The 23,275-nt window shown below is 54.2% G+C and overlaps 8 protein-coding genes across 8 annotated transcripts; 5 read left to right on the top strand and 3 right to left on the bottom strand.

Moving 5' to 3' along the window:
- Positions 1-727: 727 nt before the first annotated feature.
- Positions 728-1,927, top strand: NCS54_00305000 (Hypothetical protein; the record flags this gene model as incomplete). Its single annotated transcript, XM_053148637.1, has 1 exon — positions 728-1,927. The coding sequence occupies one exon, from the start codon at positions 728-730 to the stop codon at positions 1,925-1,927; it is 1,200 nt and encodes a 399-aa protein (XP_053004612.1).
- Positions 1,928-2,874: 947 nt separating this feature from the next.
- Positions 2,875-4,072, top strand: NCS54_00304900 (Hypothetical protein; the record flags this gene model as incomplete). The annotated part of the gene is made up of 2 exons (XM_053148636.1): positions 2,875-3,218; positions 3,274-4,072. The coding sequence occupies 2 exons, from the start codon at positions 2,875-2,877 to the stop codon at positions 4,070-4,072; spliced, it is 1,143 nt and encodes a 380-aa protein (XP_053004611.1).
- An 881-nt stretch (positions 4,073-4,953) lies between these two features.
- On the top strand, positions 4,954-6,944 carry NCS54_00304800 (Alpha-1,2-Mannosidase; the record flags this gene model as incomplete). The annotated part of the gene is made up of 4 exons (XM_053148635.1): positions 4,954-5,228; positions 5,346-5,527; positions 5,584-6,174; positions 6,229-6,944. The coding sequence occupies 4 exons, from the start codon at positions 4,954-4,956 to the stop codon at positions 6,942-6,944; spliced, it is 1,764 nt and encodes a 587-aa protein (XP_053004610.1).
- Positions 6,945-7,522: 578 nt separating this feature from the next.
- Positions 7,523-7,726, bottom strand: NCS54_00304700 (Hypothetical protein; the record flags this gene model as incomplete). The annotated part of the gene is made up of 1 exon (XM_053148634.1): positions 7,523-7,726. The coding sequence occupies one exon, from the start codon at positions 7,724-7,726 to the stop codon at positions 7,523-7,525; it is 204 nt and encodes a 67-aa protein (XP_053004609.1).
- A 1,671-nt stretch (positions 7,727-9,397) lies between these two features.
- On the top strand, positions 9,398-11,485 carry NCS54_00304600 (Hypothetical protein; the record flags this gene model as incomplete). Its single annotated transcript, XM_053148633.1, has 1 exon — positions 9,398-11,485. The coding sequence occupies one exon, from the start codon at positions 9,398-9,400 to the stop codon at positions 11,483-11,485; it is 2,088 nt and encodes a 695-aa protein (XP_053004608.1).
- Positions 11,486-14,961: 3,476 nt separating this feature from the next.
- On the top strand, positions 14,962-16,720 carry NCS54_00304500 (Hydroxymethylglutaryl-CoA synthase; the record flags this gene model as incomplete). Its single annotated transcript, XM_053148632.1, has 4 exons — positions 14,962-15,021; positions 15,261-15,363; positions 15,467-16,530; positions 16,583-16,720. The coding sequence occupies 4 exons, from the start codon at positions 14,962-14,964 to the stop codon at positions 16,718-16,720; spliced, it is 1,365 nt and encodes a 454-aa protein (XP_053004607.1).
- A 542-nt stretch (positions 16,721-17,262) lies between these two features.
- Positions 17,263-20,603, bottom strand: NCS54_00304400 (Hypothetical protein; the record flags this gene model as incomplete). The annotated part of the gene is made up of 3 exons (XM_053148631.1): positions 17,263-19,005; positions 19,172-19,832; positions 19,888-20,603. The coding sequence occupies 3 exons, from the start codon at positions 20,601-20,603 to the stop codon at positions 17,263-17,265; spliced, it is 3,120 nt and encodes a 1,039-aa protein (XP_053004606.1).
- Positions 20,604-21,833: 1,230 nt separating this feature from the next.
- NCS54_00304300 (Peroxisomal membrane protein PEX14) lies at positions 21,834-23,098 on the bottom strand (the record flags this gene model as incomplete). The annotated part of the gene is made up of 4 exons (XM_053148630.1): positions 21,834-22,574; positions 22,628-22,932; positions 22,991-22,997; positions 23,066-23,098. The coding sequence occupies 4 exons, from the start codon at positions 23,096-23,098 to the stop codon at positions 21,834-21,836; spliced, it is 1,086 nt and encodes a 361-aa protein (XP_053004605.1).
- Between the last annotated feature and the right edge of the window lie 177 nt (positions 23,099-23,275).

Raw genomic sequence — 23,275 nt, 5'->3', positions numbered from 1 at the left:
TTCTTGATTTTCTCAACAGACCAACATCAAGTTCAGCACCGCCGATCTAGTACTCGATCGGGCAGAGCGCACTTGGGCACCCCGGTCTTGCTAGGTCTTGAAAGTTGCAACTTGGCGACGCAACCCTGTCCGTCAACGCTTCTCCAGCCACCAAGATGGTGGAAAACCACTGGGGCTCTCGTAGCCCTTGACCCATGACGTGGGTATTTCGTCCTCCTCGTGGTTGCGTCGATTGGGCTTCCCACGGCACCGACGCGCCTCTACCTGCAGGCCAAAGCCACTATCCAGCTGGTGCCCGCTTCTCGGGTGACGGGCCCATCGATGGAGGATGGAAGCGGTAAGGGCTCTGCAATTACCGAGTACTCAACACTCGGCCCTGCCCTGCGGTCCGCTGCGGTGCCCTGGCTTGTCTGCCCTGCACTGTACGGCATGGATACATAACAGTCGCAAGCGACCCGTTCTTGTTTTTGCTGCACCTTGCTTTTTCCCTCCCGTCATAAACTCCTTGGTCCTCAGTTCCTGTTTGATTCTCATGGCTGCAATACCCGAGTGTCTCGTCAACTTGATCAACGTCGATTCATCCACTCGGCCACAACCAACACACAACAACTCTTACCCACCAAGGACCTCCTCAACCACGATCCATTGCTATCATCTCGCCTCACACCCAATGCGATATAGCTGAAACCGAACTGTCAGCGAATTTTAGAAATTACACACAACAACCATGGAGAACACTCTCACCAGGAGCCAGAGCTTGAAGCCCCCGAGGCGCAAGCTTCAAAAATCGGATCCCAGACTCAAGTCCAAGCGTGGCTCTACAGAGTCCGGCCACAGCCTCGACGGTTCCTTGTACTCGCCAACGCATCGCCGTGTTTCGAACGGCGCTCCCGACCTGAGCGATGCCAAGTGGAATCACTACCTTCGCCCCGAGACCGTGGTTGACCCATGGTTCTCAGAGCCGGAAATGCCGCCCGAGCCGCGGGGATTCTTCAGAGAGCCGAGAGTATCACGGGCTTCCTCTCAGCGCCAAATCCCCGAATTTTCGCACCTCACAATCCAGGACCCAGAGAGACGGCCCTCGCTTGATAATTCGTCGATTTCTTCGCCAGCATCATCAGCCTCAACTACATCCACCATGCGACGACAAGCCAAGACGCCCGTCTTCAAGATTGGACAACTGGAGCAGCACGCCCTGGCACGGAAGGGATTGGATGTGCCGGAAAAGACAACGAGTGTCGACCTCATCGCTGATCAGTATCGGGAGCTCCTTGAATCGAGGGACGGCTACTCCGAGCATTCATTTGGGAACTCTTCATTCGACAACCACTCATTCGACCATCACTTTGAAGAGCCCGGTCTAGTGCCGCACGATACTCTTCGGGTACCTCGCAGCGATCCGTGGAGATTAAGCCCGTCATCTTCACGCACCAACTCGCCTGCTCCGATAGCCCCCCTTCGCCAGTCGAAACTACGGACTCCATCTGCTGCCACTCGAGACACCAACCTGGCGGCATTTGAGGGGGATACTATTTACTTCAAGCCTTACTCGTTCTCTCCCCCGCCTTCTCCCGACCAGACTCCCCAGTACCGATCAGCAACCCCCTCGGGTCACTCATTCCAGGAGAATGTCAGCCTGCAGATCGCTCTCGATCTGCTCACCAGAGAGCTCTCCTCCGTTGTCGCAGGTCGGCCGCAGCACAATGGCCGCGACACGGCAGCGCTGCAGGTCTGGGTCATGATCGAAGCGTACGAGAGGCTACGAGATCAGGTCACGAGAATCGAATCACCGAACGGACGGTGCGAGAAGGTCGGGGCCATGTTTGACTGTTGGTTGGCTGCTCTGTACTCGATCCATTCCTCACTGACGGGCGGGACACTGCCGAACCCGCAAGAGTATGCAGGGCTAGAGGAGGAGGTGGATTAGGTCTTGAGACATGGGCTCATGTGATGCGGTGCCTTGATGGATTAACGTGCTTGGCGTATTTTGGAAAGACGGGGTTGGCGTTTCTGTGTTTTGGGTGTGGTCAATGGGTTGGGAACTGGCGGGGGAACATGAAGCGGTCTGGACGGAAACGGCTGCATATGGGATCGGATCGGATTGGATACTGGATACCTAGTTTAGATACCTAGAGGGAATTTCTTTCTCGAGCAATTTGATATTTGACATTTACACGCATCTGCCGATCGTATCGTCCTGTCCTCGAGATCAGTGGTGCTGTCACGGTGGAGAAGAGGACGCTGGGCACTGCCACATCCTTCGATTTATCGGACGATGAAGACACAAAGAATGAGGGATAAAAATAGGGCTATCGTGATCATCCAGTCTCAAAAAGATCGGCTGCATCCGATGTCGAAAAAAAGAACGATGGTCGTTCCATGTAGATGAGGGCTTTAACTGCAGATGAATGTGACCCTGCATGGTTTGGGCCGCGCTTTGATGCTTGAAAGCCTTGGGGCGGGTCTAGATCTGATGTTTTTTCTTCGCCTTGATCTTATCATGGTCCCCTTGTTTGTTGACCCATGTCTCGTTTTGCCATGACGTAGAGGTGTTGTTGGTGAACGGTTGGTTGCGCGTGTTGATGAAGGCGGGTTGAGTATCCTACTTGATGTGTATGTTTATAGGATTACTACAGATTATGATGATGGTCAAATATGATTTATGAATAATATCTAGAGTACCTGTTTTGGTTGTATATCTTGTAACACATGCCTTGTCTCTTGTTTAATGGTCATCCTGGATGCCCCACTCTAGCTCAACCTCGACCCTTCAACTCCGTGAATTTCGTAGAGTCAACAAGCCACCTCAAGCGCGAATACAAGGCATCACCAGCTCATCGGCCTTGTCGCAAAAACTGTAGAGGGCCGATAGCCATGGACGACGACTACGGAGCAGACGAGGAGCTTCTGGCTGCCATGGCCGCCGCAGATCCAACTCCCATCCCGCGCAGGCCCATCCAGCAACCCACGCCGAGCAAGATCCAGCAGCCCACGCCGCAACGCCTCGACAAGGCGCCCCCGTCTGCTTCAGGTGCTGGAAAGGTCGTCCAGCCTACACCGCAGGCTCTACCGCAGAAGCAGTCCGGCTCGACCATCCTCGTGTCTCCGCGCCAAAGGGGGAATCCCGTCTTGACCAGCATTCGGTCGATGCCGTGGGAGTACAGCGATATCCCGGCCGACTTTGTCTTGGGGTTGGGTACTTGTGCTCTATTTCTGAGGTAAGTCGTTGATCATTTGCGAATGGGATCATTCTAACAGGTCATTGCGCGACAGTCTCAAATATCATCGCCTCCATCCCGAGTACATCTACACCCGAATCCGCAACCTCCAGGGCAAATACAACCTCCGCGTCCTCCTCACCATGGTCGACATTCCAAACCACGAAGCATCACTAAAGGAGCTCTCCAAGACATCTCTCGTCAACAACGTCACCCTTATTCTATGCTGGTCCGCCGCCGAGGCAGCACGCTACCTCGAACTATACAAGAGCTACGAGAACGCCTCCTTTGGCGCCATCCGTGGTCAGCAACCCTCCAGCTATGGCGAAAAGCTCGTCGAGTTTGTCACCGTCCCGAGGAGTCTGAACAAATCTGATGCGGTCGCCCTCGTGAGCAACTTTGGCAGTCTGAAGAACGCCGTCAACGCGGATGCCGAGCAGCTCGGCATGCTCAACGGCTGGGGCGGTATCAAGGTCAAGAGGTGGATGTCAGCAGTCGGAGATCCCTTCAGAGTCAAGAAGGCAGCTAAAAGGGGTGCGAAAGCTACACAGCGCTCCTCCAAGCTAGATCAGGCCGTTCCGCTTTCACGTGTGCCTCTACGAGAAATGTCTTCAGCCGGACCGTCAACAGCAAAGGACGCGCCGACTCCGGCGGAGCCAGCAGCAAAGCAATTCCAGTTTATGGATAACACAGACAATGAAGATGAGGAGGAGGCGATGCTTGCGGCTGCTATTGAGGCGTCTAAGAAGACAGCTCAGGCGGATGAGGCTAAGCGAGCGAGCCAGGCAGACAAGGACGACCAACTTGATGGAGGTGTTGCTGCTGCATTGGCAAGGCTACGGGAGAGCGGCTGATGACGCAGCTCCTTTCGTCGGTTTTAAAACCTGGACGTGACAGTGGTTTTAACGGCATTTCTATCCACCACTTGCTGGGCTGCTTCTTTTGGCCTGATCCAGCCGGGCCCGGCTATAGGCATCTCCTATTCCAGCCTGCCGTCATGGGTATGGAATTCCCAAAACAATGCTCCCCGAATATGGTCGTTTCAAACCCATGGAGACTACAGAGGGTACGCATGTCTCAACAGTCATTGTAAACACAGATGACCGTGCCATAACTTTACTGGCCGAGGTCTTGGAGGGTTGAGCCCTGTCAAGTGATCACATTGCTGAACCGAAAGTCTACCATCATTCACGTCGGTACTTGTAGCGAAGCCACCTCAGGTTCATACGTAACGGGCAGTACAAAACTGGCCGTTCCTGACAAGACAAGGCTCGCTCCGAAACCCCAAATAATGGACAATTGGAGAGAGGAAGTGCCACTTATGTGAAAATAGTGAACTGCTTCTTTACCAGAATCGGTGATAGATATATGATCGTTTCAGGGGTTGGACAAATGAAATTAATTAATCATATATAAATTTAGAAGAGCACTTCGCTCATATATTCACCTATGATTATTCTTTCTGTAACGATTCTATGTCAAGCTCGCATCATTGAGGGTATTCCCACTCATGACCGGCTGAAGGGAAGGACCGATTTCTCGAGGCTTCTCAACTCAAAATAGATGGTACTCAGCGGTTATAAAAGAAGCGTGACCACGACCAAACACACTTTACATTTACAACCTCGAAATAAAATCTGTCCTTACCATCCGTCTTGAATATCTCCTCGTGCACCTTCGATCTTTTCTCCCCCTTCATGTTTGTTAACCAACCCACCATCGATAGGCGTTCAAGATGCTCCTCTTTCGAGTGCTCCCCTTGATTCTAGGCCTCGCAGACTGCGCCTGCGCCCTCATCCCCAAACCCCCTAATTACGAAGGGGAGAATTACAATTATGATTTGACTTACCAACCCCCGCTCAAGATCCTCGAGGAGCCGCAGTACAGAGACGACTCCGAGAAAACCGATGCCATCGCCGAGGCCTTCCGACACTCATGGCGGGGCTACTACACCTACGCCTTTCCAAAGGATACCTTGAACCCGTTGAGTGGCACATTTGAGAATGATTTGTTAGTAGCGCGACCCATGATGCTGATACTGATACTGATACTGATACTGATACTGATACTGATACTGATACTGATACTGATACTGATACTGATACTGATACTGATACTGCTTGATAGGAGTGGATTTGGTAGTACGGCTATCGAGTCGTTAACCACGGCCATCATCATGGGCGAAGAGACCATCATGGATCGCATCATGTGGTTCATTGGCAGCGCCACCTTTACCGTCACCAAGCTGGTTGCCGACGAAGTCAACGTCTACGAGGCGACTATTCGACTTATTGGCTCAATGGTCTCGGGTTCGTCTCCCTCAAACCTCGATTCTCGACACAATCCCGCTTACATGTTGACACAGCTTACGACCTCCTCAACGGCCCCTATCGAGGATATGCCTCAACAAAGTCTAGCCTGAACGCCCTCTTGGACCAGGCAGTCCTCCTAACAGATGTTTTAAAGGTTGCCTTTGGCTCAGACACAAGAATCCCCGCCGGGGGTGTCCTCTTGACGCCCATGATACAGAGGTCAGGACGTCTAGAGACAACCCTAGGAGCAGCCGGCGGCATGGGCGTGGAGCTGGACGGCATCCACCACCGGTCTGGACTCAAGAAGCTCTGGAAGAACTTTGTGAACGGCTTCAAGGCCCTCATCGGGCAGCCCATCCTACACGACAAGGTCATCCCGGGCTTGTTCCCGGACATGGTCAACACCAAGCAGGGGGGGTTCTTCAGCAAGCAGGGAGGTTACACGAAGAACACGGCCCCTTTTTACCACGGCATGATAAAGCTGCGCAACATGGACTCGAGGCGGTATAACCGGACGGCGGAGCTGTGGGTCGAGTCGGTCGAGGATATAATGAAGCATCTCACTTCGCATCCCATGAACCATCGGAATTTGACCTTTTTGGCTGGGTTTCAGGATGCACAGCATATACCCAGGGCAGAATTAAGTATGAAACTCCCCGGTAACACCCCCCATCTGATTAAGCTGACATGTACGATAGCAAGCTGCTCTGCCGGCGCCATGTTCATCCTCGGCGGTGCCACCCTCAGGAGGCAGCGCTACATCGACTTTGGCCTCAGAATCGCCGAGACGTGCTGGACTGTGGCCAGCAGCATGCCCTCAGGCCTTCCCCCTCGCGCGTTCAAATGGATCGACGCCGAGCTCACAGCCGGCACGAGGCGCAACCCCCTCCCGCCCGTTCACTTTGAGGCATTCGCCAACGAAACGGGTTTCTGGCCGACGCAGCGCTCCTACACTCTCGATTCAGACCTCTTCGAGACCATGTACTACGCGTACCGCATGACGGGGGATATCAAGTGGCAGGACCGCGCATGGGACATGTTTGTCAGCATCAACTCAACATGCCACGTCTCAAACGGCTTCGTGGGCATAAACGACGTAACAGTAAAAGACGGATACGACCTAGAAGGTGCCCCAGTCCAGGATAAGGACCAGTGGATCAACAAGATGGAGGGCGAGTGGATGTCGCGGACGCTCAAGTACCTGTACCTCATGTTCGCGCCCAACGGGCCCTGGCAGCTGCAGTGGGACGGCGACGGGGCGTTTGTCTTTTCGCACGGCGGCCATCTGATCCAGAAGCCCCTGTGGAGGAGCCTGGACGCCTTTGGGCATAGGAGGCATCCTTGGCTGCCGGACTGGGATGAGGTTGATCCCAGGGTTACAGGTGGCTATCAAGGCACGGAGCATGAGGGCTGAGTAGCATCTACTTGACAGGCTTTTGTGGTTTTGGGTGCAGTGGTAATGCTATATTGTTTTAGTTTAGATATCCAGGGTTCAAAGTTGTCGTCGTTATGGAAAAGGTGTCTAAAGAGTTGATAAAGCCCGTTATTTGGTGACATGGACAGAGATAGCAACACCCAATGACTATGATGGGCGTGGAAGAGAATCTACCGAATCTTTTCACCAAATTATTCTTGGTTCATCCTATAGTTATATAGTGAAATCGTCTGTGGCTTAGGCAGCTTAACTGCCCAACACTTCATTAAACATGGCACTGCTCGTCTCACATGGACAAAGAAACTAGCAAACGTTGTAGCAGATAAAACAAGTGGAAACACTTGGATCCTCCAGCTACTATGCTGCTTTTGTAATATTGATAGCAAATGGAGCCATCCTCAGTTTGAGTGATGGGAGTAGTCTTGTGTTCTTCATTTCCACATTAACATTAATTCGTTGAGATACCATAACCACCAAATTTTTGATTAATTATTGAGTAGAGTTTCCTACTTTATATGTCGTCCCATCATCAAGATCATGACACAAACTTTTCCCATCTAAGAGCCACCCTCACGCTTAGCATACTCCTCCTCCATTGCCTCCTCGTAAAGACGATCAGCTTCCTTCTCCTCCTCAGTCTTGGGCCTTGTCACGCCAGCGCCCGTGTTGGCCCCAGCGCCGGTAGCGACCTGCTCGGTCTGAGTCTCTTGCTGCGGGGTCTGGTCCTTGGTTGTGGACTCGGAGAAGGTGGGGAGGCCCATGATTATTGAGAGGATGGTTTTGTGGTGCTTGGTGTGTTTTGACTGGTTTTAGAGATAGAATTCGATTCAAAAAGGGCGCTTTGTTGATGGAAAGTAGAGTTGCTGTTCAAGTGTCGTTGTGAGGACTTCTCCTCTTATACCTCAATGTGGCAAAGCCGAGGTTCTGTGGCGAGTGAGGGTACGTCACCTAACCCAAGTGTGGCTGGAGCTGCCAGGCAGCTTTGCTCCGAGTTGGCGTTTGCCACTTGCTTGATCCAAGGTCCGTTAAACCGTAGACATTCACTTGGAAGGTGATGCAGTGTTTTTCGTCTTGTAAGAGGGAACCAATATGAAACAAGGTTCTATTAGGACTACAGTATCCAGCACGACAGTGGCTGCGAACAACATGATTTGCTGTCACGTATTGACCTGCCTTGGCTACAACATGATGGTATCGCCGTGTTATTCCTAAACCGTTAGTTAAAAAGGTACCCTGATTTCTCCAATTCGTCTTGCTAAAGACGTTCTAGACCACCTATGACGACAACAAAAAAAGCACCAGCAAGCAATAATGGATCCATTGTTCAATAACATGGCGTCAACATGCACAGACATGAAAAGCCTTGGAGTTTGCCTAATCACAAACTCATCGCAATTGGCCAAACAACTCATCGGAGGCCCTTTGAACGACACATGCCGTGATGACCTCATCCGAGCAGACGGTGCATCAAATGAGCACAGCCACTCCCGGGTGGTGGTTTAGCGGGGAACGGCATCTCCGCTGTGACTCTGCGGCGAGGCGGGAGGCTTTGATTGTGGCTTTGGTTCCCCGCTGCGGGAACACAACGACGCATATTTTTTTTTTTACTCCATACTGTTTGATACTCTGGATTCATTGGCAAACCAAGGCAATCATCAAAGGGGGACTTTGGAACCATGTTTTTTTTTTCTTGTCCCAGGCTTCATTGTCGCGTGATCAGCTAGGTGCGGTCATCATGTGCGCTCTCCTTGTCCAACGCAGACATCCATTGCATCCACCACGGAGACTTTATTGAACACGCACAGAGAGAAGCCCCCATCTTTCAGGCAATTGATGCATATGTCCCATTGACCAGTAAAGGCCCATTCTGCGCTCACCACGACCCCGTAAGCGCTGCCTAGACTTGGCCCCTCGTACATTTTCAATCCCCAAGGCCGTGGATGCCTAGTTTCGCGGGACGCAATAAGACCCAAAAGAGGTCTGGAGCTCGAGATACGGGCTGTGACTCAGGTCGCCGTCTTACCCTTGTGTCCAATCAGAGGTCTCTTCTCGTAAGATGCATCCCTCCTTGTCTCCTCCCCGCCTTGTAAGGCTGGAAACGGATGCCTCCTTCGGGCCTGGGTGTATCCATTCTGGCGGGCGGACTGCAGGCCGCATCGTCTTATATGCATTAGATGCGATCATGTACCTACATCGTCTACGTGGACAAGAGGTATAAATTCCTCGCTTGTTTCGACTTGCACTTTTCTCTCTCTTCTCCTCACATCACGACATCTGCTTCTGCAGTCTTGGTTCTTTCCCCATCTAGTCCTCTAGTCTCTGCCGTAGACTATCCTGGGCAACCCACTCCCTCTCAGTGGCGGATATCTTCGACAAAACAACACACCGTGATATCACCACTCTCGCTGCGTTTTGCGTCAGCTTCGTTCATCATGGATAACATCAACGCCTCGGGTCCCGGCCTGGGAGTCCCTGACGTAGCTTTCAAGCCTCAAGTCCCTTTCGCTCTTCTCGACTTTCTCATCCCCGGTTTTAGTGTCTTTTCTTCTGCCATTCAGGCATACCTCGGTATCGACCTCAACATCTACATTCCCCTCCTCCTCGTCATCTCTGGAATCACCTTCGCCTGGACCTACATCAGCGACTATGCCTGGGGCATGATTGAAAAGTATCTCATGTCTGTCGTCCGCATTCGCACCGACGACGAGATCTACAATATCATCATGTCCTGGGTTGCGAGCCAGAAATTCGCCCGAAGCTCTCGCCGCTTCATCGTCAACACAAACATCAACTCTCGAAGTTGGTTCCTCTGGCGTTGGGACGAGGATGAGGACCAGTATGAGGATGGCGACGGTGACGGTTCTCACGGCTCTGCCCCCCGCAAGAAGCCTCTCCAGTACACTCCATCATTTGGCACCCACTTCTTCTGGTATCAAGGTCACCTTCTGCTGTTCGAGCGCCACGAGAACCGCGAACAGTCTGGCTTCCTTGTCGTGAGCGAGCGTGAGGAAATCTCCATCTCTTGCTTCGGCCGCAACCCCCGCATCCTCAAGGAGCTCCTCATCGATGCCCGTGCGCAGTACCTGAAGAAGGACGAGAGCAAGACTTTGATCTACCGCGGTGCCTCTGGCAGCAACGGCGGTGATCCTACCTGGCAGCGCTGCATGACCCGTGCCAGTCGTCCCGTTTCCACCGTCATCCTCAACGAGAAGGTAAAGAAGGACCTCCTTGACGACGTTACCGACTACCTTAACCCAAGCACTCGCCGTTGGTACTCGAACCGTGGTATCCCCTACCGTCGTGGCTATCTCCTTTATGGTCCCCCTGGTACTGGAAAGAGTTCTCTCAGTCTCGCCCTCGCTGGCTTTTTCCGAATGCGCATCTACATGGTCAGCCTGAGTTCCGCCATGGCAAATGAGGAGAACCTGGCCTCTCTTTTCGCCGATCTTCCTCGACGATGCGTTGTCCTGCTCGAGGATATCGATACCGCCGGTCTTACCCACACTCGTGAAGAGGGCAAGGAGGGCGCCACACAGGAAACTGTCGCAGCCCCTGTCGCTCCGGTTGTCCCTGGAAAGGGCGCTGCTGTCCCTCTCCTCCCTGGTAGACTCTCCCTCTCTGGTCTCCTCAACATCCTCGATGGTGTGGCCTCTCAGGAGGGTCGCGTCCTCATCATGACCACCAACCACCTCGAGAAGTTGGACAAGGCTCTCATTCGTCCTGGCCGTGTCGACATGATTGTCAAGTTTGGCCTCGCCGACTCTGGCATGATTTCTTCCATCTTCCGCGCCATCTATGCCCCTTACGAAGGAGAGAACTCTCCTCAGCCCAAGTCTGACGAACTCGATCCCGAAGTCGCTCAAAAGAATGCTGCCTTGGAAGAGAAGGAACGTCTTGAACTCACAGAGCGCATTGAGGCCCTCGCCGAAAAGTTTGCTGCCGCGCTTCCCGAGCATGAGTTCAGTCCCGCTGAGATCCAGGGCTTACTCCTCAAGCACAAGCGGGATCCTGAGGCTGCCATCGCGGCTGTGGATGAGTGGATAGTCGAGACCCGCAAGGAGAAGAAGCAGAAGGAGATTGATGATGCCGAGAAGAAGCGCAAGGAGGAAGAGAAGGCCCGCAAGGCCGAGGCCAAGAGGGTCCGCAAGGAGGAGCGTCGCAAGGCTCGCAAGAAGAAGGCCAAGGCTAAGCGTCGCAGCAACGGCGAGAGCTCTGGTTCTGATTCTTCCGATTCTGATTCTGATTCCGAGTCTGAGAAGGAGAACGAGACCAAGAAGGACGAAGCCAAGAAGGACAAGGATGACAAGGCCGAAAAGGCTGAAGAGAAGAAGGCAGAGGCTGAGAAGCCCAAGGGTGAGCCCAAGGAAGAGCCCAAGAGCGAGGCCAAGGAAGAGACCAAGAATGAGACCACAGAGGAAACCAAGGAGGAGGCTAAGAAGGATGACAAGGAGGATGCTGCAGCCAAGAGACCCAAGGGCACCTCTGATTCTGGTTATGACACCCCAGACCAAACCTCATGAACAACCTAACAACCAGCATATCGCGGAAACGCAACTGTACGAGACATAAACGAGAACAAAAATGGCCACCCATGTGGTAGAGCATCATAGGCGTTGGGGTTTGTCATTTTCGCACCAAGTACATCAGTCAATAGTTAGAATAGCACCTGCAACTTGACATGTACCTTTCATTATACCAACAGGGTGCAAGTTGTAATAGTCAAGTATTTTGAATCAAAACTTACCTTGCATTGATGCGGTTAGGAATCAATCGTGCAAAGTCCCCCAAGACATGAGGTACCGGTACTGTCAAGGCCTCCACTGGCAGTAAAGCCGCCGGCCAGAGAACACGAGGGGCAACGGGCATCCCTAGTCTCGGCAGAGAGATGTGGAAGGATTGGCCCCTGGGAGATCGAAGTGATCAAGCCAATGAGCCCCAGGGCACAACCTAGGCCGGCAAGGTCAGTGCAGATTTGCTTCGACTAGATGCGCGGCTCCACGCAACAGCGGAGAGTAAGAGGGATATTCGGCATTCGACCGGAGCAGCCAAGTCGGGATCGAAAAGAACCCACGCAGCAAGTCCAGCCATGAATGGCCGGACGCAAGCCGCCGTGGGAGCCGTGGGATGAGACTAATGACGTGCCGAAGCGGACAAGGGACCTGCGTGGGTGATGAAGTTGGGCTTGCGACCTGGTACAAAGAAGCAATGCGGCTTGGAGTAGCTTCAACCCGAATAAGAGGGACCGAATAAGAGAGCGAAGAGTCGAATAAGAGAGCGAAAATCGAATAAGAGACCGAATAACGACACTAGAGACATACGTAGTGTCTTGCGTATTCTCAGCTTTTCATGGATTCTTAAATTGCAAAGATCCTTTGGTCTCTTTTCATACCGCTCGACGCGAAGCAACTGGGTACGGGTACGTGATAGTTCGCAACACCCCCGCGGCTTATGTACGCAACGTGCCCTGCCCACCCAAGCCCCAGGCGAGCCGGCCGGAGTCCTCGAGCGATAATCAAGCCTGATGGTGGTGCCTGGGATGCAGGATCCTGCACGTTGATTATCTTAGGTGGGATATAGCCGGGGACTAAGACGCCCAAGTGTCTCAAGTCTCGGGACGGTTGAGGCAAAAGACGTGAGGCTAGCTGCATCAGACTTAGAAGGGTCCTTGTCGACCCACGCCGAAGAACGGAATGCGGCGGTCCTCAAGTTTAGCGATTGATAATGGTGGGCAAGTTGACGTCGTCACAAGTCAGGAAATGGTCCAAAGGTCGCATCGACGAGGGACAAACCGGGAAGATGACGCTAGAGATGTGGTCATGGCGTGGGACGCAGGACAATAAATTCCTCATGGACGTGGCGAGAAGGTAATGGAGCATGGGGGTTACGAGAACCTCGGCCGTGAACTGACTGAAGAAGGGCCATGGAGTTGAGAGCATGGTTGAGGGTTCTTCTGACATGTCAGGCCCAGCAAGATAGAACTGGTCGAGCCATGTCATGATGCTCGCCTCGACAGGGTTTCGAGATCATCTATGACAGAAACCATGATCCGACTCCGAGATTGAACCCGGGAATACCTAGATCTGGATCTGGTAGGGATATCCCAAAGAAGGAGAATGCCGATGGCACATGGAGCAAACGAAGCACAAGTGCTGAGGGAGTGGGACGCTTGCTGAGTGGTGCCCATCACACATGAGTGCGGAACAGCGCCCTCAGAAAGGTCAATGCATGCAGCCAAAGCGAAAGGGAATAAGATGGCGTCAAGATTGTTCTCGGGTAGGGTACAGTTCACGACGAGGGTGTTTCCTGGTGAACGCGAATGGCTACCGTTGATGTGCGGCTAAGTACACAAGGGTGAGGTTGATGAAGAAGATGGAATGGTGGAGTCGTGGAAGAATGGAAACGGGTGTGGTGACCACCTCTGGAAGGACAATGCCAGACAGGGCAAGTGCGACTGTGGGTGATGCTGGGCGATGATACGCTGTGGCCCCCGCTACAACATCTAGCCCCTGGGTACCACCCGACAGTAGCGTTAGCGGGTGGTCCCCTGAAATGGGACTGGCTCTGGCCCTGAGCTCCGGTCTCTTCTGCCCCATCCCATCCACTCTGTGATGGATGGATGGCGACAGCTAGAGCCGGTCTCGGTGGAGTTTGGGCTGCTAAGCTGCCTGTGAGAGTGCAGCGTGGGATCAGATAATGAAAACTCAGAGTGGGTTGGATCACCAAGCAGAGAATTTTGCGCCGAATTAGAACAGGTACAGCTCGAGGCAGTCTTTGTACCTCTCTGAAAGAAGTACCTCTTGAGTGGCGACCGGGCATGGGAGGCAGGGCTTGGGCCGGCAGATCGGGTATCTGGAAACACCTCGGAGCAAACAAGCACCTCAACATTTACACAACCTAAGCAGACGACACGGGGACAATCTTGGCCAAACCCGCACTTACACCCATCTAGCACAAGAGATTGACGTCTATATAAAGGATTCCCATCCCTCCCCATACTTTGACCAGATAACAGCTGCATCAAGAGCATCTCGCCGGCTAGAACCAACACCTTCCCCAAGTTTGATCGACCAACCAACCAGTTGTCGTGTTCGTGTTTCCAAACAGCCTTCTCGCTATCCCCGTGTAAGTCCCACCAACAGCACCCAAGCCCACTCCCACCACAGACAACGAAACGTCAAGCCCACCACGTTTTTTTCCCCCTTCGGCGCCCACCGGTTGAGGCGTGCCCCTGACAGGAGACGGGAGGGAGGAGGCAAGAGACTCTGTCTGCGGGCTGCATGAAGTGCAGTTGCAGTGGTCATGGAGCAGGCAGAGAGTCGAGTGTCTTGCGAGGGCAGGTTGTGCTTCCATGATAAACACAGAGCACAACATCTCGCGTAGCACACATCTACGGATCTAATCCAGGTGCTCAATGCATTCGACTCAACCAGGACAAATGATTGTCATTGTCCTGGCGGTCTGGTCTTAGCATCCCTCCCACCGTGCCGTCTCCCAGGTCGGATCCCATGCATCATGGTCACGGCCGAGGATGAAGACATTTGCCTAGCCCAATTACTGCACCCAGCCCCCCCAAAATACCTCGATAGCAAGCACAATTGCCAATCGTCCAGCGGCAAAGCCAAAGGGCGGTGAAAAACCTGATACCTCTGGATCTAACTAATTTGCCCAACAATCATAGGTCACTCCCTTCACCCCTCCAAGTCCCGAAGCTTGCCCCCCCGCCGCGCCGCCTGAACATCCATCACCCCCCAGAGGCTTGGGCTCCGTCTAGATTTCGTTTCGAGATCCAATCTCAATCTCAGTTAACAAACCCGCAATCTCGCGCCTTCTTCCGGGTCCCTCCCCCCCTTCCCTTCTCTCCTTCCTGGTGGTTATTATATCTCGTCTCTCCTCCATCTCCACATCCTCTTCCTCTTCTTCTACCTCTTCTTCTTGTCTTCATCTTCCTCCACCGTCACCTCTCAACGAAAGACAAACACCTCCCAAATCTTTCACCATGGCCGCCCGTCCTCAGAACATTGGCATCAAGGCCATTGAGATCTACTTCCCCAGCCAGGTAAGTCAGGGTCCTCCCTCTGCCCCGTGCTCTCGTGCCTCAATTGCTCTCTGAGCATTGGGGAATGTATTGTTGTTGGCCGCTGCCCCTCACCAAAACTTTTTCAATTAAAAAAAAAGGTCCCTGCGTTATTCTCGTGTTCGGGTTCCTGGGTCGTGTGCCCCTCCATTCCAGCGCCTGCCCCTCCATCGCAAGCCCTCGATGACGCCCTCAGCTAACCACAATCCGCCTCACTCTAGTATGTTGAGCAGACTGAGCTCGAGAAGTTCGATGGAGTCAGCACTGGAAAGTACACCATTGGTCTTGGCCAGACCAAGATGTCCTTCTGCGATGATCGCGAGGGTAAGTTTGGTCCCGAGCTCAGCAAATGATCCATGGCGACGCGCCTGGCTTCACACGCTCTGCAACACGTTGCTAACATGATTCTGTTCTTCTTTCATGATAGACATCTACTCCTTCGCCCTGACCGCCACCAAGAACCTCCTCAAGAACTACAACGTTGACCCCAACTCAATTGGTCGTCTCGAGGTCGGCACTGAGACCCTCCTCGACAAGTCCAAGTCGGTCAAGACTGTTCTCATGCAGCTCTTTGGTGACAACACCAACATCGAGGGTGTCGACACCATCAACGCCTGCTACGGTGGTACCAACGCCGTCTTCAACACCATCAACTGGATTGAGTCCTCTGCTTGGGACGGCCGTGATGGTATTGTTGTGGCTGGTGACATTGCCCTCTACGCCAAGGGCAACGCCCGTCCCACTGGCGGTGCTGGCGCCGTTGCTCTGCTCATTGGCCCCAACGCTCCTATCGTCGCTGAGCCCGGCCTGCGCGGTACCTACATGCAGCACGCCTACGACTTCTACAAGCCCGACCTGACCAGCGAGTACCCCTACGTCGACGGCCACTACTCCATCAACTGCTACACCAAGGCTCTCGATGCCGCTTACCGTGACTACTGCAAGCGTGAGGCCAAGCAGTCCACCAACGGTGTCACCAACGGCAGTGACCCTAACCGAACCAACCTCGACCGCTTCGATTACCTTGCCTTCCACTCCCCTACTTGCAAGCTCGTCCAGAAGTCTTATGCCCGACTCCTCTACCACGACTACCTTGCCAACGCCGACTCCCCGGCTTTCGCCGAGGTCGCCCCTGAGCTCCGCGACATGGACTACGAGAAGTCTCTGACCGACAAGGTTGTTGAGAAGACCTTCATGGGTCTCACCAAGAAGCGCTTCCAGGAGCGCGTCAACCCCTCCATCCAGGTTGCCACCAACGTTGGTAACATGTACTGCGGCAGTGTCTGGGGTGGTCTGGCCAGCTTGATCAGCGTCGTCGACAACAAGGCTCTCGAGGGCAAGCGAATTGGTCTCTTCAGCTACGGTTCCGGCCTCGCTGCCAGCTTCATGTCTTTCCGCATCAACGGCAACGTCGAGCGCATCTCTGACGTTCTCGACATCCCCACCCGCCTCGCTGCCCGCCGCGCCGTGCCCCCTGAGAACTACGACAAGGTGAGTGAAGGATGAGACAGTTACAGTTCAAGCAGTCGCTAACTTTGTACAGATGTGCGATCTCCGAAAGCAGGCTCACCTCCAGAAGGACTACACCCCCAAGGGTGAGATCTCCGGCATTGTCCCTGGAACTTACTACCTTACCAAGGTCGACGACATGTTCAAGCGCGAGTACGCTATCAAGGAATAGAGGGCCCGCACCCGTTCAGCTTTATGACCCTTCTGCTTCTCGTTCATTTTTGACCTGGGTTTTTTTCTACTTGCTGGCCTAGCCCACAAGAGTCGCGACCCTGGACCGAGAGCATATCATGAACATGACGACTTGAGAGGGGAGGAAACTAGACGCATTGGGAGGCGAACTACAACGCTTGATGATAGACTTGCGCCTTGGGCGCAAAGGAGATTGACGCGGATTCCCCCTAATTGAGCCTACGATGGTGGACACGGAGGCTTGTGTAAATATTGGGGATATTGTCTCTCCTGAGAAGCTGATTTATGCTGGAAGCTGTCAAGGCCCATAGATGCGACCATTTGGCGCACAGAAGATGTCGGCATTTGAATACAAGACATCTATTTCCAAGTAAATCGGTATCCTTTGGTATTTGACCTCGCTTGTGTACAACCAAGACTTTTCTATATACCCAAAACCTTGTATACAGGCCTCTCGGCAGCAAGACTAAAAAAGCCTTGGCTCTATCAACTCTAACACTCAATACTCATACAGGGAATCCTCTATTTCTTCTCCTTGAACTTCCACTCGGCGTGGCGATGCAGCATGTAATCCTTGCTCTGGATACCCTTCCAGATACCATACAGACCACCCAACGGCGGCTTGCTCTTGAGGGAGCGCTTCCACTTCTGACGCTGCTCCTTGCGGGCCTCGACATCAACCTTGACCTTGTCGTGGACGGTCGGTAGCGTATCGGCGTGGTACTTCTTCCTAAGAGCCTCATACCAGGGTCTGTCATAGAGCTTCCAGAACTCCTCCTCGTTGTAGTAGGTGTGCGCATAAAGCCACTTAAGACCGCCTAGCTCGACAAGCTTGTCCTCGAGAGCGCGGTTCTTGGTAACAAATTCATCCGGGTCAGTGGGGCCCCAGCCCCATAAGCCAATGTTCAGAGACGGAGGGGTCGACACAGTGCCGTCAGCAGCAGTCTCGGCCTCACCAGTGTGCGGGTGGAAGGTGGGAGGAGGAGTCTGTTTCAGGGGACACAACCAAAGGGGCCAGATGTTAAAGTTCTCGGCCGTGTAGTCGACAAAGGCCTCGGCGGTGCGGTAGGGCAGCCCGAGGTCCTGAACGATGAAGCGGGCGGATTCACCGCTGCCGTGGAGGGCGCGGTAGAGCATGCGAGTATGGAGGAAGTCGTCGAGGAACCAGCGGAAGAATCGGTTGAAGGGTACACCCTTGAAGTAGTCAAAGGCTGCTGCGCCTACCCAGAAGCCGCCACGGTCATAGCGGAAGAAGTATTCAGCGAGGGGGATGTAATCGACAGGAGAGGAGGACGAGGCGGCGGAGTCAACGGTAGGACCAGCGGAGGGAACGTTGCGAGTGCGATCTTGGACGTGGAGGTAGTACCAGGGATCCCAGGCACCACTGAAGGTCTGGATCTTGGTATCGGCGGGCTTGTCATCGGTCAGGGTACCAGTGACAACTACGCCATGGTCCTTGGAGAAGAGGATACCGTCGACGTAGTCGTTGGCGGGGTTTTCGGTCTCTGCGCGGATACGGGCAACGGCCTCGGCGACGCTGCTGGTGCGATGATATGTAGTGCGAACAAACTTCTTAGCCTCCTTGAGCTGCAGCTCAAGCAGCGTGGTCACGCCGAGGGAGCCGACGGCACCAGCGGCGCCGCGGAAGAGGTCAGCACGCTCCTCCCGCGACGCACGAACAACCTCTCCGTTTCCGAGCACAATCTCGGCCCAATTGACCGTATCGTTGAAGAAACCGTACTTGAACGATGAGCTCTCGCCCGCCGTGCCCGCGAAGCCGCCTCCGGCTGTGATGCCGGGAAACTCCATGACGACGGGGGGGACGAGACCATGCTTGAGAGTGGACTCGACGAGCTTATCCATTGGCACATTGGGCTCGACAAGGGCGGTGCGAGCGGCATGATCGACCTGGAGAACATTGCGAAGGGCGCTGATGTCGACGACGGGCTTACCGGTCAGCTGAGGACGGGTGCTGTTCGTGGAGCCATGGAAGATGCGGTATGGCTCGCGCCGCTCGAAGAAGCCGCGGACGGCCGAGGCAATGGAGGCGACAGCCTGCTTGTGGCGCTCCATTGGTATCGTGGGGAACCCCTCGGGGATGGTGGTTGAATGATGTTGGAGGGAGCTTGGAGCTTGCGGATCAGGCAAGTTGGAGAATTTTAGTGGGTCCGGCCGGTGTCGGGTTCGGAAGCCGGAGGCTGTGGGGGCGGAGCCGATGGGGGTGATGACGATGCCGATATGATTGATAACGGGGATTATGGAAGGCTTGTAGGTTGTATGTATAAAAAGTATCTCGTATATCAATCATTCATATAGGCATCCAAATATGGATTCTAACATATATGCAAAAGCCAAATCATTAACATGTCACCTATAGCTTCGCAATTGGCACCTCTAGCAACCTCTCATCTAACCCTGCCTTTTGCAGCACCCTCTCTTGTATCTCTTTCTCTGACACATCGCTGAGCTCTTCAAACCGCAATGGCACCTCTTCCAATGTCCTCGCCTTGACTGTCACAGCTCTCGTCTCAATCGCTGCGGGGTCTTCTACAGCGGCGCGGATGAAAGCCGCCCATCCGTCGTAACACCGGCGCGTGGCGGGTACGTCGCGCAGTAGCAGCGCGAAGCAGTGCGGCATGGCCTCGTACTCCTCAAACACGACCCGCACGCCGTCGGCCTCGAGCTTACGCGCGAGGTACTTGTCCTCGTAGGCGAGGATCTCCCATCCTGTGCATATGTAGACGGGCGGCGCGCCCTTCCAGCTACGAGCCATGACGAGAGATGCTAGCGGGTGCGCTGCTAGGTCGTCGGCAATGTACATGTTGCGCCTTGGCGGGTTCGAGGGCCAGGCATCACATGGCGGGATATCCAGTTTGTCCATGGTCTCGGGCTTAGGGAGGTAGTCGTACGGCGTCGGCGTGGTCATCTCCCATGTCGGCGAGCTCTGTGTGACGTCTACCCAGGGAGAGTTAACTGCAATGCCAGCTGGCATTGGAACCTCACGCAGCTCGCCGTGCCATAGAATCCGAGAGTCTTGCTGACGGAGCTCGAGAATGAGCTGGAGCAGCGAGAGCGCAAGATTGCCGCCAGCACTAATAAGCTCATGTTAACATGTGGCTATCCAGACTACCGAGAATAGAATCATACCTATCACCGGCAATCACAATGTGCTCCGGCTGCACAGGATCGTGGTACGCATCCGGAGGAGGGTACAGCAGGGTGAAATAAGACACCAGCGCATCGAGCAACGCAGCAGGGAACGGGTGCTGTGGTGCGAGGCGATAACGCACCGAGTAGCACCGGCCACCCGTCAGCTCGGCCAGCTTCTTGGTCGCGGGGCGGTGCGTCGAGGGGTCGCAGAGGTAGTAGGCGCCGCCGTGCAAGTACAGGACCGTCGTCGGACGGCGGCACTCGCGCATCATGCCGTGGTACCGCTCCCGCTCCGACACGTCAGGCAGCGGAGCGCCGCGGGCCACACCGGGGCGGTGGCCAGTCCACTCGGCCTCGACGTCGACCAGGTCGGGCACCGGGACCCGGCATGTGGTGGCGCCCCCGAGACGTTCGAGGGTGCTGATGAGGGTGTCGCGGATGGAAGTCTCTGGTGGCCTCGGGCTGGCATACTTGCTGACCCATATGTGGCCTCTTATGCCGGGATCTCGAAGGGTGAGCTTCTGCGTGGAAGAGATGCTGTGGGGGTTTGGGGGGACGAGCAGCTCGCGGAGGCAGGCGACCACGAGGGAGCTATGAAGGTCGAGATACTTGGCCGTATCTGAGATGCGGAGAATGTGAAGGAGAGAGTGACGGAGAATGAGAGGGAGTAAGGGGATGACCGCCCGAATAGTCTCGACGGTTTCTGAGTTCATCTTGAAAGTGAAGCGGGGCTTGGATCTGTAGCGATAGTGAAGAGGAAGTGATGGTGTTGTGGGTTTGAGTGATGATGTAAGTGATCCAGATGAGACGGTGGAGTAAAAGGCCAATGTCCAACTCTTCTTCTGTCAAGTGTATGCTATTGGATTTATCCTTGTTAATTCATAGAACAAGCACGTTGTAAATACCCTCATCTAGAAACCGAGGACAGCCACGAAAGCGGTCGGAGTGAGGCGTCGCGATGAGAGGTATCGCAAGGGAGGATGGCTGAGATCAAGATGAGACTTGTCCACCGCCCAGCCAGCCACCGTAGCTCCTCTTATTGGCACGAGAGCCCAATACCAAGCAAATATTGAGACCTGAATTGCGCCAAAGCTAATGACGGCTCCTGTCAGTCCATGACAAGGTCAACCAGGGAACTCTCGCCACTAGTGGTGGTCTGGCAGCCGGGTTATCTCTCCCGTCACGGCATAGACACACTCGGGGAAACTTGATGAGAAAGTGACATGTCATCAACTAGGAATAGTTTATCCAGGAGACGGTTGATGGAAGCGGGCAGAGATCATGAGCTTTGAAGCGAGCCTCGGCACGGATGTTCAGGCTAGCGGTTTTCAGCTGCTGGGGTATGGATGTGCCGATCATCGGCGTCCGCGGTCCCTGATTTACCGAGACAGCTTCTGAGAATCTGGCGCTCATGAAGGATATTCTCTATCATGACTCGTCTTAATCCTTGCTTGCTAGAAGTTATATCAGAGAGAGTATGCTTATGTGTGTTGAGCGGTGTAGGTGATGCCTCACAGCGCTGCTCAAAGTGGTAATTTTTGCGGGAACTGCGTGGTCAAGGATATACAAGCAGCAAGGAGACGCATGCAAATGCGCTGCAGGACGAACAGCGAGCTCGACATTGCATGCTTGCATCAAGAAGCTGGTGGCGCATGCTGGTTTGGCCCATCTGATTGGCTTCAAGATGTGGCTTCAAAGGGACAGCGAAAGAACAACCACAGTAGCCGCGCATCCACATCGTGATATTATCACCTGCGGATGATAGCCAAGTTTGTGATGGTCAACAATGATATTTGACAAGACGGATTAACGCTACAACACTACCCCATAAAACACTCCTATCAGCCGACCCTATTATCCCAGAGTCTCCATTTGTCCAAAGTTGTAGATGCATAGGATACTGTACAAGCGAGAAGAAAAAATACTAAATATCAGGACATCTCCTAAGAGCTGGAGCTGCTAGCAGCCGCCTCCTTGGGCTCGTCCGCCTTGACCTGAGTCGACGAGGTGTCGTTCTGGTTGGCCATAGCCATCTGCCAGGCCGGGATAGACTTCTTGCCAGTCATGTTGGCAAGAGGCGACGAGGATCGGTTGACCAGGGGAGCCGAGGGGAGGGTAGGCTTGGGAACCTCAGCAGCGGGAGTGGTCGTGCTGGACTCGGCTCCGGTCTTCTCTCCGTTGGCCTTGGGGGCCGAGCTAGAAGCCGCCGGGGTGCTCGTGCTGCCGACGCCGCTGGCACCACCACTGACACTGCCGCCGGCACCTCGCAAGAAGCTTGAGCTTGTAGGAGTCGAAGCGCTGCTGGACATGCGCTGCGAAACCAGTGTCTTGAGGCTGGTAAGCTCAGTGTTGATCTCGCGTAGTCGGCCATCGGTCAGCCCCTTCTGGTTCTCAAGCGCCTTGGGGATCGCGTCCTTGAGGGACTGGACCTCATCTCGGATTCGGTTCGCATCATCCTCTCGTCGTCGATTGGCCGCCTTGAGGTCCGTCATGACGGTCTCGAGGTCCGCAATCGCAGCATCCAACTTTTCTGTTCGCTCCTTTTCGGCCGTCTTAAGGCTCTCGGTGTCCTTCGCGAGCTGCTCAACAAGAGTGAAGGCTCGGTCAAACTGTTCTTCGATCGATTTCTTATCTTGCTCGAGCTTCTCTGGCGTCGGGGGTGCCACCAGGGGGTAGATGTAGCGCTGTCTCCTTGTTAGTCCTCAATAACGAAGCCATGTTGCAAGAGGCTACAAACCTTGCCCAAAGAGTACACTCCGTAGGAAACTCCGCTAACTACAGTCGCCATGATGAACCAGTCCCGCCAGTCCCTCCTTGGGGGAGGCGGCGGCTGCCAAGCATGCTGTGGATAGGGCGGATAGTATTGTTGAGGAGGAGGAGGACCGGCGGGAGCACCGGCATACGAAGGAGTCGGTGTAGGCGGCGCATTGCCTCCTGTTCGGGCCAGGGCAACGTCGATTTCCTCTTGGGTCAAGTTCTTGCTTCGCAGGAACGAGATGCGGTTCTCGACGGAAGACGATGCGACACTGGGATCCTGCAGGACTGTGGTCAGTTAGCATTGGTATTCGGCGTTGATGTTATCGTATAGAAAGAAACCGACATTGCGCCTACTCAGGAGTCAGTATTCAGATCCGACATTTGCGGTCGTGGTGGCTGGGAGACGCGATCAACTTACCGCAGAGGCCACGAGGTCTTCGCGAATAGCCATGATTGACTTGTAGCCGTCAGACGGCTCTCACCACAGCATCCGAGTCGCAAAGAGTTGAAGGGGTGATGGCCGAACAGGTCCGGATGATGATAGAAGGGAAAATGACAAATGCATGTGCTTCTTGCGGAGGCTCGAAGTTGAAGGCGTGGGGACGGAGTCTGGAGTTCGGGAGCTGGC

The sequence above is a fragment of the Fusarium falciforme genome, chromosome 2 (assembly GCF_026873545.1).
Source record: "Fusarium falciforme chromosome 2, complete sequence".
NCBI classification, from domain to species: Eukaryota; Fungi; Ascomycota; class Sordariomycetes; order Hypocreales; family Nectriaceae; genus Fusarium; species Fusarium falciforme.
Note: the sequence above shows the minus strand (reverse complement) of the source record. Positions and strands in the feature narration are given on the sequence as shown.